At 31.6% G+C, this 13,095-nt stretch overlaps 1 protein-coding gene across 2 annotated transcripts; it reads left to right on the top strand.

Moving 5' to 3' along the window:
- Window positions 1-662: 662 nt before the first annotated feature.
- On the top strand, window positions 663-7,998 carry LOC123906222. Of its 2 annotated transcripts, none has more exons than XM_045956084.1 (15): window positions 663-792; window positions 1,029-1,101; window positions 1,535-1,694; window positions 1,813-2,070; window positions 2,389-2,563; window positions 2,894-2,955; window positions 3,068-3,231; window positions 3,368-3,477; window positions 3,780-3,838; window positions 3,940-4,074; window positions 4,161-4,408; window positions 4,503-4,650; window positions 4,889-4,964; window positions 5,079-5,129; window positions 5,298-5,666. In XM_045956084.1, the coding sequence occupies exons 2-15, from the start codon at window positions 1,043-1,045 to the stop codon at window positions 5,510-5,512; spliced, it is 1,920 nt and encodes a 639-aa protein (XP_045812040.1). In that variant the 5' UTR covers window positions 663-792; window positions 1,029-1,042; the 3' UTR covers window positions 5,513-5,666. The 2 variants fall into 2 exon arrangements, with proteins under 2 accessions (XP_045812040.1, XP_045812041.1); XM_045956085.1 differs by lacking the exon at window positions 663-792 and adding an exon at window positions 7,973-7,998 and having other exon boundaries at window positions 800-1,101; window positions 5,298-5,546.
- Window positions 7,999-13,095: the final 5,097 nt, after the last annotated feature.

The following is a 13,095-nucleotide window of genomic DNA, read 5'->3' on the forward strand; positions in this document are numbered from 1 at the left end:
TTGATTTTTAATATAGACTAAATATATTAGTCATTAAATGAATCTTAAAGATAAAATAATTTTTGCTTTATATATAAGACTGGAAAAAATATTATAAAATAAAAATAATAATTATATATATACTATGAAGCCAAATATATTTTACACTATATTTTCATTTCCACAATGGTACACCATTAACTACACATGATTTGCACAAATTCATAACTTTTTTAAAATTCGTTGTAATCACAAAAAATGTATCTTAAGTTAAAGAATCACATGAAAAGTTGTAACAAAAAAAAAAAAAAAGAATCACATGAAAAGTACCTTAAAGAATAAACCCAAAATTTGTTTGCGACAAAATTTGTCAATTTATTACCAAACATCTTAGTAGTACTTTATTATGAGTACTTATCTATAGTTGAAGAAGGGAGTAAATGAAAACAAAATTGAGAGTTTATTTTCTTCATCTTAGGCAAGGACACGCAGGCACGTGCTGGTTTTGGTGACACGGGGCGTGCTAGCAACACACTCTTTAATAAACATACTCTAACACATTCTCTTCTATTGGTTAAAATTTATATAGGTCCATAAAAATTATATGGGTCCACATTTTTTTATGGGACCCATGTGAATTTTAACCAATAAAAGAGGGTGTATTGGAGTGTGTTTGTTAAAGAGTGTGTTGCTAGCATTATTCTTGTTCATTTACCTGCGAGGATATGAAGGAAACAAGACCACACGTGTGCAACCGTCCTCATTCAATTCAATTCATCATCACTCACTCGCTTCTTAAACCCTCCTGTTAAAGTAAATTAATGCTTTCAATACAAGTCTCAATCTAATCTTATCGATAGATTTTCATTACTATAAGTATATTTTATTTGTAACAATCATTTACTCATAAACTAGAGTAGCTTGAAACAAAAAAACAGGAAAAACAAAGATAAAGTAGAGAGTAGAGTAGCGTATAATTAAATAATTAATAATTAGTTAGTTATAATCATTACTTAAACTCCGTTGAACTTGTTGTTGGTGGAACACAGCTGAAGCAGCAATAATGAAGTGTTTATCCATCATTTCTCTCTGCATTCTCCTCTGTCTCTTCTATTTTCAAGGGTATGTATCTCTCTATTCTTTACTTCATTATTGCGTTATATAATTTTATTTCCTTCTAAGTTTGTGGAGTAATAAACATGAAATCTTATAATAGAGCATCAATTGCAGACAGTATTAATATTAATGATAACTAGATTATTAAATTCAACCCTAATTTGTTCAGTAATCAATTGTAACCGGGTGGGATTGGTAGCTCATCTGGTTAAGCTAGTCGAGTAAGGTTAAGGAGTTGGAGGTCCAGGGTTCAAGTCCTGGAGAGGATAAAAACTGACAAAACATTGTAATATACTGTAACTACTAACAATTTGACATTAAAAAAAAAATGTAATCAATGTCAATGCTATCATGATGCCCTAATCTATGGAACCTTGTTGTGTCATTAGACAGATGAATAGTGTCTAATAATACAATTTGTATGTGCTATTTATTTCAGTGTGTCATCTAAAAATGTATCTGAGAGTGTTCTACAGCTAGCTAGTGTTCCACCAAGAGGTTGGAATTCCTATGATTCTTTTTGCTGGACAATTTCTGAACAAGAATTCTTACAAAGTGCTGAAATAGTTTCTCAGCGTCTCCATGATCATGGATACGAGGTATGTATGTGTGGGTTCTCCAAATCGGTGGTGAGGTTTAATATGCTAGTACTACTTTCATCAGATATAGACATCATGATATTGATAGTTGATATCTTTTCTTCAAATACTTTTGTAGTATGTTGTGGTGGATTATCTCTGGTATAGAAGGAAAGTTGAGGGCGCTTTTCATGATTCTCTTGGATTTGACGTGATTGATGAATGGGGGAGGATGATTCCTGACCCGGGAAGGTGGCCTTCTTCACAAGATGGGAAAGGGTTCAGAGAAGTAGCTAATCGAGTGCATAGTTTGGGTTTAAAGTTCGGGATTCATGTTATGAGAGGGATAAGCACACAAGCTGTCAATGCAAACACGCCTATCCTAGATACAACAACGGTATTGCTTCATAAATCTTCTATGACTTGAATATGGGTTTATTTCTTTTTTGTTTCCTCTTGTACAAACTTTGGTTGTATTATGCCCTATGTCATAAATTTTGATCTAAATTTTTGTTTTTGTTTTGGATCAACAATGTTATTAATAAGTTAGTGGTTATGTTAGTTTCTAGGGTTTGAATTATGGATTTTCATCTTAAAACTCCTACGGTGTCTCTTAGCTCACCAAACGAGCTAACATGAACGGAAAGATATAATGACATTGTTTTACCTTAACCTCAAGTTTCTCTTTTGGCTTCCTCTCTGTTCAATTTTGTAGGGAGCTGCTTATCAAGAATCTGGTCGAGTGTGGCATGCAAAAGACATAGCAATACCCGAAAGGGTTTGTGCATGGATGACTAATGGTTTCATGAGTGTAAATACAACGTTGGGTGCTGGCAAAGCTTTTTTGAGGTCCCTTTACGAGCAGTATGCTGCATGGGGTGTTGATTTTGGTACTTGGACTTCTATTTTATAATCTTTATGCTTGTTGCTCTGTCACAACATAGTCATGTCATGGATAACAACCATGATGACTATACAATTTATTGCATCAGCTTCACCAAGTTTGGAAAAGTGAAGCATTCATGCCTTTTTTGGTACATAATTTTTACTGTTTGTTTCATCAAGCTTATACTTCATTAAATATAAACTAATTATACAAATGAGTAAGTATGACAGAAAAGTTTGACATTTGTTCATGTTTGGTTAGACAGAAGTAAAATAGTAAGCAGTTGTGCCTTTCATTGGCAATTTTTTTTATAGGTTTTCTATTTTCCTTGCAGTGAAACATGACTGTGTATTTGGCGATGACTTGGATTTAAATGAAATAAGCTATGTATCAGAGGTATCCTGCAGTTCTACCTCTTCCCCATCCTTCTCTTTCTTATACAAACACTGACCTTGGTAATATCATGCCAGATTCATTGGAAAACTTACCATATAGCATGTCATTGCAGGTTCTCCGGGAGTTTGATCGCCCCATTGTCTATTCTTTGTCTCCTGGAACTAGTGTGACACCAGCCATGGCCAAGGATGTCAGTGGACTGGTTAATTTGTATCGTATAACAGCAGATGACTGGGATAAGTGGAATGATGTTAAAGGTCATTTTGATGTATCGAGGTGGTTAAATTACTGTATTTTTTACTTCGAAATATATATTATATATGTTCCAAATATGTTGCTTCTCAATTTGGGATATGTTGTTCTATCCATCATCCTATATCATGTAAATTTAGTTCATTTAATTCTGAATCAGGGATTTAGCAACTGCAAATATGATAGGAGCAAAAAGTTTAATGGGGAACTCATGGCCGGATTTGGACATGCTACCATTTGGATGGCTAACCGATCCTAGTAAATGTTATAGTAAGCCCTAATAGCCAATCTATATCGGTCGAATTTGCTTTTGTATCATGACATTGACTTATATATTTGTTAATATATAAATATATTAGGCATTGTGTTTATCATGTTATTTGTTATATAACATAATAAAGTCCTTAAAAGTAGATTGTTCAATAGAATATGACTTGATTGTGAGACTCTATTGAATAATAGAACAATCTTATTAAATCTTTTGTGGTCTAGTGTTATTGTTAATAAGGACGATAATAACATGTTGCGACTATTGTGTGAGTAGACTGAATTTTCACCTTTTCCTTTTGAAGGTATAAATTCAGGTCCATATAGGTATAGTAACCTCAACCTAGAAGAGAAGAGGACACAGGTATTAGAAAAACCATAACTGATTTGCTTTCTCATAAATTCATTTGTTAATACGTGTGCATGCATTATCAAAAGAAACTGACTGAATGTATTCCTATACAGATGACCCTATGGGCAATGGCAAAGTCGCCCCTTATGTATGGTGGCGATGTACGGAAGATTGATCCCACAACATATGATCTTATCACAAATCCTACCCTTCTTGAGATTAATTCTTTTAGCACAAATAATATCGAGGCACGCGAACCTTCTAATTTTTTTCGATGGGAAAAAGATATTAGTTTTTTGTCAATTTAATATATATTCTCTTGCGGAATTTGCAGTTTCCTTATATCACAAGCTTGAAGAATGAAGATCAGGATTCTGGAAAGCTAATGAGAAGAAGCTACAGAGAAACAAAAACATCATATACACATTCATTAGGCCTCACTAGTTGCACTGATTCAAAAGCAAGTGGTTGGACTAGTGAAAGTCTTGGCCTATATCCTGATAGAATCTGTTGGAAAAGGAGCTTAGGAAACAAGCATCTTGACCCCTTATGCATGCACAAGAGAGAACTGAACTTTGCATCGTAATCACGCTTTGTCATTCTTTGTCCTATTTGACTAGCTTTGATTTGATTGTTCATGTTCTTGTTAACAATAGAATTTTTTGCATTGATGCAGAGATGAAGAGAATATGTATCACGATTATCATCATTTAGTTGCAGCCAACAGAATAAAATTTTGCTTGGATGTTTCTCCAAAACTAAAGCTTACTTCTAAAGAGTTCAAGAGAGGTATATTTTCGCCCTGCAGGCGGGATTCAAATCAGGTACGTTGTGTCGTTATGTAATTAAGTCGCGTTAGAGTGAGATCTCATGTAATCATTTAGCCGGTGTGTGATTTTGATATATTAAAAAAATATCTTGTTTGTGCATCATTATATTTTTATCCGTATCTAGAATAGATACCATATACATTTGTCTTGTTGAAGTAATCTTCTGATTTTTAATTTTTTTTTATATCTATACTATATTCTATCGGAAGTTAATATATGCAGTATTTAACAGTTATGGCAGTTGAATCTTAATGGGACTCTGGTAAATGGCTATTCTGGCTTATGCGCAACAGTAGAGTCTGTCAAAGGTGAAATTTGCAAACATTTACCACTTTATGGAAATATTGTCCGTATGCAGTTTATTGGGTTTATCTTGGTAGTTTATTACTAGTATTCATAATGCTAGCCGGTAATTTATGCAGCTACTATTAATTCTGCCGGTTTTCGCTCTTGGGTTGCAACAGGAAGAACAGGTCAGTTAACAAAACATTGATAGTTCTCTTCATTTTTCTCCAAATTCACCCTAACAGTAACATCAAAGCAAATTAATTGAGTATTGGCATTTAAGCACTTGAACTAGCATGCCACAATAAAGATGTTTGTTATTTTTTTCTAACTCTTAGAATTGTATGTTTATGTAGGAGAAGTTTATGTTGCTTTCTTCAATCTAAGTGAACAGAAAGCGGTTTTATCGACGCAAACATCAGACCTAGCTAAGGTTTTGCATGGGAGAGACTTAAGTTCTTGTAAAGGCAGTGAAGTATGGAGTGGAAGTGACATTGTAATAACGCAGGGGACGTTATCAGCAGAAGTGGAAATGCATGGGACTGCACTATTTGTTCTCAATTGCAACTAGTTTGGTCCTAAAATAAGAAAGTCACGTGTTGTAACATTTAAAATGCACTTAATCATCCAAGTCAATTTGGGTGAAGTTGCACACAAGTATATATTTACAATGAAAAAAACAAGTATTACATAAATTTTATCTTATAACTTTTTTAAATAACGAACTCAAAAATCTCTTAAATTAAAACTAGGTACAAACATACTTTTAACAAGGTCTCATGTTTGAACTTTGAATGATGGTAAAAACGTAGCTGAAAGGGAAGACTCTAGTGAGGTTGTTGTCAACTCGTAAAATATTGAATATACTTTAGTTGAGATTGATTTATTTTTCCTTTATATTATTTTAGATTAATTTTCATTCACGTGAAATATAATTTTTTTTACATATTATCCAATCAAATTATACTAAAATTTTATTTTGTTTTATTAATTTTTAAGATAATTTTACAAATACATATTTGATGAGAAATTAACAAAATTTAATCCATCACACCAAATTAACAAAATTTAATGCATCACGTAATGCCTTTATTTAAATACATCTCTTCCTTCACTCGTCGGATTCTTGGGATACTGATTTCCATAAGCAACGGAGGATGGAACGTGATGAGAAGATCGCTAGAGAACTCCAAAATGTTGAGTACCAAAATACTTTCGGGTACAATATATTTTAATAATGTGAAAAATTGTTGTTGATTTGTCATATGGTTGTTTTGTTTGGGTGATTAAGAAATAGATATGAACGTTGATGGTTGACATGGGAAGAATGGTTAAAATATTAGCCGGAAATAATATCCACTTCTCAGGATTTGAATAAAGCACCTACATGTGCAATGCAACTAAATCATAAAATCTCGTTTTAAATTGTAAACTCTATCAATTCTCATTTTTTAGGTATGATTTTCGTGTTAAATTGAAGCTAAAATAGTTTTGAATAAAAACGCAAGTCAAAACGAGTTTGCACGATTTAACTCTCTGTAAAATCGGTAAAACCATTTAAACTCGTGTGTTTTTACCTACTTGAACGTTTTTAACCTAAAATATTTTTTTTACAAAAAGCAATTTTTTTTAAAATACATATAATATCATATTAGTAATAAATAATTAGAAGTGTAATAATTTTTTACACTTGTGAGTATTTTAATAAGGTTCAATATTCGGTCTATATTATAAATAAGTATATCAATTATTCAATTATCTTAAAAGTGAATTTTTATTGATAGCAATCAGCAGGAAACACACGTGTGCGAGAATAAGAAAGGAAAAAAATATATATACAAAATAATAGATGAAAATGTGTGAGCGACGAAAATTTTGATAAAATAATAGAATATTACAAAATTTTATATAGTTATTCAAATATAATAAGTTACTTAATACATATTAGATACATAAATGTAATAGAGGTTTCGTAAAAATAAAATAACAGCAGATAAAACTTACAATACAATCGCTTTATATTTCAATATATATAATATTCATTCTTACATGACATGCATGATTTAAAGAGTCATATTTAATACATGAAAAAAAAAGTGATATTATTCTTTACAAGATATATTGTGGGTATATAGTTGTTGGTACCATTTGTTGGGAAAATCAAGACTTTTCAACATGTATATTTTCAACCAATACCAACAATATTTGTTATTGAAATGCATCTAACAGTCGTATTTAATTCACGAGAATGAGAGAAAATCAATCGCGTGTGAATTATCTAATATTTATAATTAATTTTTGAATTTAAAATTAATAATACATTAATTTTTTTTTTATATTTTCTTTAATTAATATCATAACACTTAAATTTCTAGATTAAAAATTAATTAAGTTTTATATATATATATATATATATATATATATATATATATATATATAATTTTAATATGAAGTAAACTCTACGAGTTTAGGTTTCGATTCCATCTAATCTAAATGAGTCAATGTAAAAACTCGATTCTAACAACCTTACAACTAATATTGGAATAATGTAGTTATGTATAAACTATAGACATATCTACTTGTTTGTACTTTCATATGTGTATTTTCCTATTTGCGTGTTTAATAAACTATGTTATTGATAAAGAGCACCGAGTTATTTAGTAATATATATGGAGGGATCAAATTACACCAGTGTAATATTTGAGTAATGTTGCACCGCTCAATAACGCTTTGACGAATACAAATTTTACAAAATCCACTGTTGGATTGAAAACTTATATCGTATAAATCATCCATGTTAAATTTTACAAAAATCTAAAATCGTTTGACATGTTATTGAGATAAATCTAAAGCACGCCACAAGTAAGATGTTTGATGTTTTTCTCCAACTCCTAGAATTGTATGTTTTATGTAGGAAAGGTTTATGTTGCTTTCTTCAATCTAAGTGAACAAAAGGCGGTTATGAGAGGAAGTAGAAATGCATGGAAGTGCACTATTTGTTCTCAATTGCAACTAGTTTAGTAAGTTATGTCTTGTAACATTTAAAATGCACTTAATCCAAGTCAATTTGGGTGAAGTTGCACACGAGTGTGTGTATATATATATATATATATATATATAGAGAAGATCCGTTGACACCAGGTGTCAACGCATTCGTTGACACCAAATCCCAACCGTCTAGATCTAATTAATCTAAAGGTCTCAATTGATTCACTTAATACCTCACGTGACACTGACACAGTATTCCAAAAAGGGTGAATACAATAATTGTATCAGTGAAGTTATTTTTCTGATCGGTTACTTTGGATTTGTAAAGGAATCATTTATGCCCAAAAGAACAAGTGCAATTAGAGTCAAATTCCATATCAACAATAGGACAAATATTAGCTTCAGGCGACTTGGAATTTTCTGAATTTGGTTCTAAATCATTAGACACATCATCAACTATCTCATGGTCTTCTAAACACTCAACGGTGGAATTTTCCACACACTCATTATCCATGTACCTATAGGATATAAAAAAATAAAAGAAGCCATGAATAATGAGTATTCATGATCATGAGAGAAACATGACATTAGCAACACAAAAAAAACAGAAAATAATATGGCGTGGATATAATTGCCTCAATGAACAATGAAAGTATTTAATTATGGGAGAAACATGGTATTAGTGAAAATGTAAAGACAAATAAAAGAACATGGTGGTGCCAATCCCTATTAACACGTGAAAGACAAGCATATGGCGGTGCCAATTGTTTTTGACGGTGTACTCAATTGATCTTAGGGGAAAGGATGCTTTGTCATTGTCAATAAAATCTTAAGGGAAAAAGAATTGTGTTATAAAAAACTCACGCGGTGACGAAGGTGCGGAACTTTCTCCTCGGCGGCAACGGGGACTTGCTATATTTTCTATCAAAACCTCATGACAACGAGGAGAAAAGACAGTGAAAAAATGTCACGTGAAATTTTTTAATACCTAAGTTTCCTTTTTAGAATTAAACATTGTGAACCGCATGATTAAGAGATCTGGACGGTTGGGATTTGGTGTCAATGAATTCGTTGACACCTGGTGTCAACGAATCCTGTCTCATATATATATATATATATATATATATATATATATATATATATATATATATATATATATATATGAGTCAGGATCCGTTGACACCAACTAGTTTGACACCAAATGTTACACCTCTCAATAACGTTTTAACCGATATAAATTTTATAAAATCCACCGTTGGATTGAAAGTTTACATCATATAGATCATTTGTGTAAAATTTCAAATAAATCCAAAATCATTTGATATGTTATTGAGATACATCAAAATTAACGGTTTTTGTATTTTTTTAAATGCCGTTAATCTTTATGTGTCTCAATAGCATATCAAATGATTTTGGATTTGTCTGAAATTTTACACAAATGATCTATATGATGTAAACTTTCAATCCAACGGTGGATTTTATAAAATTTATATCGGTTAAAACGTTATTGAGAGGTGTAACATTTGGTGTCAAACTAGTTGGTGTCAACGGATCCTGACTCTATATATATATATATATATATATAGGGGGCTGCTAATTTAGACCCAGTTGGGTCTAAATTAGCAAGGTGCACCTTTTGAGTTGGACAAAAATACCCATTTTTTAATTTTTTGGAAGAATAGAGCAACAGGGGCATTTCTGTAATTTTATGCAACAGTACGCGCGCCCCCACTTCTTTTTCCCCCCCCCAGGACACGTGTCACGCTGTTATTTGCCAAAACCAAAGCGCGTGTACCACACGCGCCGACAGGCGCGAGTGGCTGAAGCCCAATCGCGGAGAGAGAAGCCTTTTTAAAAAGGCAGGCCACGTGTCACTCTTTCATTGGCTGCGTTAATTTTTTTTCATTTAATACTTTAAACTCGATTATTTCGTCGTAAATTAATTTTTTATTTTTTAATTTTTATACCAAAATTCATAATTTTTTTTTCTCTACAAATAGAGACTTGGTTCGTTTGATTTGGACACCGAAAAAAAAACGCGATTTTTCACTACTTTAAACTCGATTATTTCGTCGTAAATTAATTTTTTATTTTTTATTTTTTATACCAAAATTCATAATTTTTTTTTCTCTACAAATAGAGACTTGGTTCGTTTGATTTGGACACAGAAAAAAAAAACCCAATTTTTCACTACCTTAATCTCATCAAATAACTAATAATCAACTTACTGAAACCATCCTACCAGGAAAATGGTTTCAGATTACAACTCTCTGAAACCATTGTACCAGATAAATGGTTTCAGAAGCAAACACAATTAATAAATTACTCACTGAAACCATTCTACCAGTAAAATGGTTTCAGAGTACAACTATGTGCAACCATTCTACAAGCTAAATGGTTTCAGAAGCAAATAACTAATAATCAACTTACTGAAACCATTCTACCAGCAAAATGGTTTCAGATTACAACTCTCTGAAACCATTGTACCAGATAAATGGTTTCAGAAGCAAACACAATTAATAAATTACTCACTGAAACCATTCTACCAGTAAAATGGTTTCAGAGTACAACTATGTGCAACCATTCTACAAGCTAAATGGTTTCAGAAGCAAATAACTAATAATCAACTTACTGAAACCATTCTACCAGCAAAATGGTTTCAGATTACAACTCTCTGAAACCATTGTACCAGATAAATGGTTTCAGAAGCAAACACAATTAATAAATTACTCACTGAAACCATTCTACCAGTAAAATGGTTTCAGAATACAACTATGTGCAACCATTCTACAAGCTAAATGGTTTCAGAAGCAAATAACTAATAATCAACTTACTGAAACCATTCTACCAGCAAAATGGTTTCAGATTACAACTCTTTGAAACCATTGTACCAGATAAATGGTTTCAGAAGCAAACATTAGTTTTTAATTATCGTTTTATCTCATTTAAGGTAGTGAAAAATTGCGTTTTTTTTTTTCGGTGTCCAAATCGAACGAACCAAATCTCTATTTGTAGAGAAAAAAAAATTATGAATTTTGGTATAAAAAATAAAAAATAAAAAATTAATTTACGACGAAATAATCGAGTTTAAAGTAGTGAAAAATTGCGTTTTTTTTTCGGTGTCCAAATCAAACAAACCAAGTCTCTATTTGTAGAGAAAAAAAAATTATGAATTTTGGTATAAAAATTAAAAAATAAAAAATTAATTTACGACGAAATAATCGAGTTTAAAGCATAAAATGGAAAAAATCACGCAGACCCATTCATATGCTGACACGTGGCTGCCTTTTTCAAAAGTAAAATTTTCTCTCTCCAGCTTATAATCTAGTGTGGCGCAGACAAGATGGTAGGATGATCTGGGCTGTCTGATCAATCAGACAGCCTTAATGAGATCACATCTTGGCTGTCTGATGGAAATCAACGGTCTGTAACCATGGTCCTTCCGTACGCGCGCGACACTGGATCCACGTCTATTAATTTTTAAGAAGGTGGGGGCGCGTGTCATTATTTTTTTTTTTATGTAAAATTACAGAAATGCCCCTGTTGCTCTATTCTTTCAAAAATTAAAAGAATGGGTATTTTGGTCCAACTCAAAAGGTGCACCTTGCTAACTTAGACCTAACTAGGGTCTAAGTTAGAAAACCCCATATATATATGTGGCATCCAGGGTTTTACTTTCTTAGGGTTTATATTCATATTTCTTTTTACTGTATATTTTAAATTTTGTTTGGAATGCTGTAGAACGGAAATTGAGTGGCATCCAGGAAAGTGCTTGACACATAAGCTTTTGAAGAAACCAAAGAAAAGATCAAGAAATGCCAAAGGGATCATAAATACTGAAAAATGTGAAAGTTTCTTCAACTTTTTCAACCCTCCCCAAATTCCTGAGGATGATGATGATGATGATATCGGTGATGATGATGATGATGTATGTTTCTTATTTATATTTCTATCCATTAAAAAGTCGTAAACTGATTGTTATTGACCATTGCCTTTGTTGCTTGAATGGATAGGTTGAAGAGCTTGAGTTTTTGATTGAACGTGATTTTAAAATTGGGTATGTCACTAGTGAATACTTGGGAGTGATGAGATAGATATAGGGTCTGTTTGGTAAAAATAAGCTATAAGCTAGCTGATAGCTGATAAGCTAGCTGATAGCTGAAAAGCTAGCTTATAGCTGATAGCTGAAAAGCTAGCTTATTGAAATTAAAGTGTTTGGTAAAATTAGCTTTTAAAGTGGTTATTAAATATAAAATTACATAATTGATAGTGGGTAGTTTATTTTTTAGAGTGGGTAATTATTAAATTAAAGGGTAAAAATGGAATAAAGTGTAAAAAACTATAAGCTATAAGCTCAAATGCTACTTGAAATAGCATCTGAAAAAAAGCTATAAGCTAGTACAAAAAGCTTGTTACCAAACACCTCTAATTTTTTAAAACAAGCTTATAAGCTCATATAATAAGCTATAAGCTAGCTTATTTGTGTTACCAAACAGAGCCATAGTGTATCTTTGGTTAAGCGGCGACTAGAATTGAGTTTGGTAGAATTGATTTTGGTAAAAAGTGAGTTGATTAGAATTGATTTATGTTTGGATACATCAAAATTGCTTTTAAATATGTAAATTACTAAAATGGGTTTATTGGGTTTATTTTATATGCATATATTTAAAACTAAATTTCATTTATTATTTCAATATGGTTTTTTTTTTTTGGATACATTTCTATACGGATTTTAGTTCAAGACTTGTGAAGATGATTATTTAATTAATTAATTAATGTAACCCACCTAAAGTTTTATCTCATTAATAAAAATAATTTTCAATTCAAAAACAAACAAAAAAGAATTCCCTAGAACCTGACTTTTCATTAATAAAAAATAGAAAAATAGGACTATGAACTTGGAAAATTCCATCTCGCCCATTCTAAACTTGTGTCGCTACTTTTCTCTTGAAATTTCCATCTTCCTCATTCTTAACTTGTGAAATTCTTTTGTACCAATTCGTTGATGGCTAAAACAACTCCTCAGTCTTTCTCACCCACTTTCATTTTTCTGTATAAAATAAGAAAAAAACGTTTCTGAGAAAAATATTGAAACTTGAAGATGTTCAATGATGAAGAAGAAGTTAGGGGTAATTAGGTAAGTATACCTATCACCGAAAATTAATA

This window comes from Trifolium pratense, linkage group LG2 (genome assembly GCF_020283565.1).
Source record: "Trifolium pratense cultivar HEN17-A07 linkage group LG2, ARS_RC_1.1, whole genome shotgun sequence".
Taxonomy (NCBI): Eukaryota; Viridiplantae; Streptophyta; class Magnoliopsida; order Fabales; family Fabaceae; genus Trifolium; species Trifolium pratense.

What these genes read in the sequence shown, in the direction of transcription:
- LOC123906222 (XM_045956084.1), top strand. Translation starts at nt 1,043, where the DNA reads ATGAAGTGTTTATCCATCATTTCTCTCTGCATTCTCCTCTGTCTCTTC. An exon ending in TGCATGGGGTGTTGATTTTG is followed by an intron (nt 2,564 to 2,893) that starts GTACTTGGACTT and finishes TTTTCCTTGCAG; the next exon opens with TGAAACATGACTGTGTATTT. An exon ending in CGATCCTAGTAAATGTTATA is followed by an intron (nt 3,478 to 3,779) that starts GTAAGCCCTAAT and finishes TTCCTTTTGAAG; the next exon opens with GTATAAATTCAGGTCCATAT.